Source organism: Bufo bufo, chromosome 10, assembly GCF_905171765.1.
Source record: "Bufo bufo chromosome 10, aBufBuf1.1, whole genome shotgun sequence".
NCBI lineage: Eukaryota > Metazoa > Chordata > Amphibia > Anura > Bufonidae > Bufo > Bufo bufo.
In genome coordinates this window covers 27415150-27420827 of record NC_053398.1, presented here as the reverse complement: position 1 = coordinate 27420827, position 5678 = coordinate 27415150, and the positions used below count along the sequence as shown (strand labels likewise).

The following is a 5678-nucleotide window of genomic DNA, read 5'->3' as shown; positions in this document are numbered from 1 at the left end:
TCAATTGCACCATATTGTGTCAGTGAAAACGGATCCGTCCCCATTGACTTACATTGTAAGTCAGGACGGATCCGTTTGGCTCCGCATTGTCAGGCGGACACCAAAACGCTGCAAGCTGCGTTTTGGTGTCTGCCTCAAAAGCGAAACGGAGACCAAACGCACCCAAACTGATGCATTCTGAACGGATCCTTATCCATTCAGAATGCTGAACTGATCCGTTTTGGGCCGCTTGTGAGAGCCCTGAAACGGATTTCACAAGCAGACCCAGAAACGCTAGTGTGAAAGTAGCCTAACCCAAACCCAAACTTCAGTGAAGAAGTCCGGGTTCGGGTCTGGGTACCACATTCAGTTTTTTCTCACGCGCGTACAAAACGCATTGCACTCGCGCAGAAAAAAAACTGAACATCGGAACGCAATCGCAGTCAAAACTGACTGCAATTGCGTGCCTACCGGTGCAGTTTTCCCGCAATGCACACGTGACACGGGTGAAAGAGGCCTTAGGGCTCATGCACACAACTGTTGGCTGTTTTGCGTATCCGCAAATCATGGATACTGGCCTCGTGCGTTCCGTGATATGGAATGTCTGGCCCCTAACAGAACAGTCCTATCCTTGTCCATAATAGGACATTTTTTTGGGAGAACGGCCATGCGGCCACAGAATGCTCATGAAGGTTTTTCCATTTTTTTGCGACCCCAGTGCAGTGGATGGTTCAGCATATGGGCCACACCAAAAAAAAAATAATAATAATAAATAATGGAACGGACATGGAAAAAAAGCGTATGTTGGTGTGCATGAGCCCTTACAGAAACATCATAGCAGAACCCACTCGACTGTTTCTATAGCCTCGCTGCCTTAGGCCGCCTCATCCAGGACCAAGGGGAGATAGATGTGGGTCCCACAGGTGGAATATTGTAAAAAAAATAAAAAAAATAAAAATCACTGGTACAGAAATAGTCTTTTTTTAGCATTTGAAAACTTTCTCCAGTATATTACATAAACAATTCTACAGCAAAAACATCCGTGTCACAAACCTCCACAAATCACAATCTTGAAAAATACATGAAAACACTTGATGCAAAATACCTCAGGAGACAAGGACGCGGAGGCCTCAGGGGTGCATGAGGCTACATTTTGGGGGCACCGCCCCCTTTGTCAAGCAGGCCAGACTTTTTTGCTGTATAAATGGTTTATGCGATATGCTGGATAAAGCTTTAACGAAAAAAAAAAAAACTATCGCTATTGTGGTACCTGTGCATTTTTTTTTTACAATATTGTGCATAAAGGGCTTGGTAAGGGCAGTTTTAATGCAATGAACACTTCGGTTTAAATATTTGTTGTGCATAATTTTTTGTGAATCCCAGAGGTGGGACCCCCTTCTATTAGTCATTTCTTGCATAAATGTTATAGAGGGAGGGGTGGATTTATCAAAACTGGTGTAAAAAATAAATAAAAAAAATAAACCTGGCTTTGTTGCCTTTACCAACCAATCAGCTTCCACCTTTCATTTTCCAAAGGTGCTGTGAAAAATGTAATGTGGAATCCGATTGGTTGCTAGGGGCAACAAAGACAGTTTCCCATCGCACCGTAGGCTCTCAACTCCAGGACATGCTATTGCGTTATAACAGCTAGAAAGTGACAGGTAGGTGACCACCAAGTCGGCAACCTCTGAATGTTGTGAAACTACAACTCCCAGCATGCACGCTTGCTCGGCTGTTCTCAGCGCTCGCATGAAAGTGAATGGAGCATGCTGGGAACTGTAGTTTCCCAGCGGCGGAGGGTGCCAACCCCTGCTCTAGCTGCAGACAAAAGCTGGGCTATACCACACGTCAGTAAATAATCTTCTGCAGTTACTGACATGGGTTGCTTTACATACACAAAGCCAAAAAAATAAAATAAAAAAACAGGCACTGAAATTCTGCAATTTGTGTCTGGTCCCAAGGTAGGATGTTCTTACAAGAGGAAGCCACTTAATATTTCCTATCTGATCAGAAACCCCCAGTAAGTTTTTGTTTTTTGTACTTTTCTGATCAGATTTGCATATTTTCATTTTTTTTTTTTTATAATAATCACCGCACTCTTCAATGCCTAAATAGAAAGTTAAAAATAAAAAATAAAAATTATAATAATAAAATAAAATTTCACACATCGGTCTCCAGCGTCTTTGAATTCACACAGTTATACTTAATGGTCTCATTGCCATTGCCCTGGGTGGACTTGTCCCTGACGCACACAGACTCCTTGAGCCCTTCTTCCATCTCCAGATACTCTGACTTGTCCTGGAGAGAGGAAGAGGACGAGCTCCTCAACTTCTTCAGCAAGATGGTGGGCAAGTACGGGCAGCTGGAGCTGCTGGCCGCCAAGGGCGTCTGCTCCTCGTTATCCGTCTCCCTGTGGTAGAAATAGTTAAAATTGGAGACGATGACTGGCACGGGTAAGGCGATGGTCAACACCCCGGCGATGGCACACAGGGAGCCAACTATCTTGCCCCCCACCGTGATGGGTTTCATATCTCCGTAACCGACCGTGGTCATGGTGACCACCGCCCACCAGAAGGCATCCGGGATGCTATGGAAGTGCGTGGTGGGCTCGTCGGCCTCGGCGAAGTAGACGGCGCTGGAGAAGAGGATGACCCCGATGAAGAGGAAGAAGATGAGAAGCCCAAGTTCTCTCATGCTGGCCCTCAGGGTGTGCCCCAAGATCTGCAGACCCTTGGAGTGCCTGGACAGCTTGAAGATTCGGAAGACCCTGACCAGGCGGATTATTCTCAGGATGGCAAAGGACATGGCCTGCTGTTGCTGCCCAGTGCCCTGCAGGGGGGGGTGCTGCTGCTGATGCTGGGGCTGATGGCCAAGCTCAGTGCCCAGGGTGATGAAGTAAGGCAGGATGGACACAATGTCTATGACGTTCATGATGTTCCTGAAGAAGCCAGGTTTACTGGGACAGGCGAAGAGCCTCACTGCAAACTCAAAGGAGAACCACACGATGCACACAGTCTCCACGATGAAGAAGGGGTCATTGAAGGCGGTGTGCCCGCTCTCCGGTGCCCACAGGGTGCCATTGTCAGCCGCCCCGAACTCATCCGAACTCCCCCTGGAGCCCAGCAGGCTGTCCTTGTCGTCCCTGAACTCAGGTAAGGTCTCCAGGCAGAAGATGACGATGGAGATGAGGATGACCAGCACGGAGACGATGGCGATCCCCCGGGCCGGCCCGGAGCTCTCCGGGTACTCGAACAGCAGCCACACCTGCCTCTTGAATTCGTTCTCCGGCAGCCGCTTCTCCTCCTCCTTGACGAAGCCTTCGTCCTCCCGGTACTTGAGCAGCGCTTCCTCCCCCAGCTCGTAGAACTTCACCTCCTCCGAGAAGATGTCGAAGGGGACGTTGACCGGTCTCTTCAGCCGCCCCCCCGACTGGTAGTAGTAGAGGATGGCGTCAAAACTGGGTCGGTTTCGATCGAAAAAGTACTCATTTCGGAGCGGGTCGAAGTAACGCATCCTCTTTTCGGCGTCGCCGAGCAGCGTCTCCGGGAACTGCGACAGCGTCTTGAGCTGCGTTTCGAAGCGCAGCCCGGACACGTTAATGACGACCCGCTCGCAGCACTCGAACTCGCTGTACACCGGGTGGTAACCGGGGCTCCGGTCCCGGCTGCTCTCCTCTCCGCCGCCGCCACATAAGTAAAACTTCTGCTCTTCATCCTCCTCCTCCTCTTCTTCTTCTTCTTCCCTCAGCATCATCTCCTCAGAGCCGCAAGGAGCCAGCTCCGAGGGGAAGGTGCCTCCGTCTTCTTCTCCTCCTCCGCCGGCGCCTCCGCTGCCGCATTCGTTGCCCGCTTGGTAGTGCCGGCTCCTCCACCTGTGGCAGCCGCCCAGAGGCCAGTACTTGCGCCGGTTTCCTCCTTTCTTCCTCCTCTGAGATGCCGCTGCTTGTTGCTCGGGCTGGGGGGCGCGCTTCGCGTTCCCGCCGCCGCCGCCGCCACTACTATTACTACTGTTGATATTGGAGGCGGGGGCGCGCCCAGCGGATTGACAAGCCACGCCCCCCGCGTTCCCGCCTTCGGCTTGCTGCTGCTGTTGCTGCTGCTGCTGTTGCTGAGCGCGGGAGTGTGCCAGGCGTTCCCGCTCTCGGGCGCGAGCTTGCGCGTACCCGTAGGGCAGGTGGTTGCTGCAGCCGGAGCTTTCCGCGCTCACCATGGCAACCTCCATCTCTGAAGTCCCTTGTGTGTGTGTGTGTGTGTGTGTGTGTGTGTGTGTGTGTGTGTGTGTGTGTGTGTGTGTGTGTGTGTGTGTGTGTGTGTGTGTGGAGATGCTGCTAGGGACGTGTGACAAGTGGCTGCTTCATGTGCCACCCAGCCATGGCCCAGCCTCAGCCATGCATGTCAATAGGGAAACAATCCAGTGTAAAGTCATCCCAGCCGCCACTTGTTTCTGTCACTTTCCTTCCAAAATGGCCCAAAAAAAATGGTGACGGGTATCCAATATTTAGGTTTTGCAAAAAAATAAAAATCACTTAATATCCACAGGAGGCATTGGGATTTTCAGGGTGCCCCCCGCCATGGGCGCCTGCCCGTCCTAGTGGTCCATCCTTTAAGGTCCGAAATTGCATGCAGTCAAAGGGTTAAATCCAATCGGATCAGGAGAAGGCGGTGGGTCCCGGAAGCGTCTCGCCAGACTCCTCTACTCCAGGGCCATGGAGCGCGACAGGAGGCTCATTTCACCACAGTCAATAGGATGGGCGTGCGGTAGCTTGGCGGGATACCTGCGGGGGCCCGTACCAAGGGGAAGAAGCCTCCGGGAGCCATCACTTGGTGGGCGCCGCTGCTCTCCTCCCGGTGACTTGTCTCCATTCAGCCATCTCTCTAACGGCAGCGGAAGGGGACGTCGAGCCGAGCAGATCCTCCATGGAAAAGACCGGCGGGGGAGGAGGAAAGCGTCGGTTCTTTCGGTTCACGCCAAGTTGGTGGTCGGCCTGGAAAACACACAACGAAACGGGAGGGGAGAAGAAGACTTTACTATGGGCTCTTACCCAGGCCCTGCCGGACGAGAGTGCGGTAAACGGATAGAGATGGACGCTCAAGGCCTCATGCACACAGCCGTGGCGCGAATTGCAGAACGCTGCGCGTGTTCCGCATTTTGCCGAATGTAACGTCCTGCCCTCTATAGAAGGGTCCGATCCTATTCTTGTCCGTAACGGCCAAGAATAGGACACGTTCTATGTTGTGGACATATGGACACAGAGTCCTTTCCGTTGTTTTTTTTTTTTTTTTGCGGCCTCACTGAAGTGAATCGTTCCTCATACGGGCCGCCAAAAAACCCCAAAAAAACGGAATGGACACGAGATATAAAATATATTCATGCGCATGGCCGCGTGCGTTCCGCATTTTGCTGAACGGAATGTCCTTCCCTCCATAGAACGGTCCTATACTTGTCCGTAACGCGGACAGGGATAGGATGCGTCCTATATTTTGGACATTGAAGTGAATGGGTCCGCTTCCGACAAAAACAACGGTCGTGTGCCTGAGCCCAAGTTTAGAGAGGCAAGGGGAAGGGGGGGGCGTGCACCTCTCTAAATCAAACCTCCATCTCTCATCTGTTTGCCGCCGTCTCGTCCATTAGGCCGCAATCACATGATATTAACAACAAAACGAACAGCAGCGACGGCGCCGCCTATCAATCAGGGCTCT

At 51.7% G+C, this 5678-nt stretch overlaps 1 protein-coding gene across 2 annotated transcripts; it reads right to left on the bottom strand.

Moving 5' to 3' along the window:
* Positions 1–1836: 1836 nt before the first annotated feature.
* On the bottom strand, positions 1837–4200 carry KCNA4 (potassium voltage-gated channel subfamily A member 4). Of its 2 annotated transcripts, XM_040409691.1 has the most exons (2): positions 4064–4200; positions 1837–3985 (listed from the first exon to the last, which is right to left on the bottom strand). In XM_040409691.1, the coding sequence occupies exons 1-2, from the start codon at positions 4198–4200 to the stop codon at positions 2140–2142; spliced, it is 1983 nt and encodes a 660-aa protein (XP_040265625.1). In that variant the 3' UTR covers positions 1837–2139. The 2 variants fall into 2 exon arrangements, with proteins under 2 accessions (XP_040265625.1, XP_040265624.1); XM_040409690.1 differs by having other exon boundaries at positions 1837–4200.
* Positions 4201–5678: the final 1478 nt, after the last annotated feature.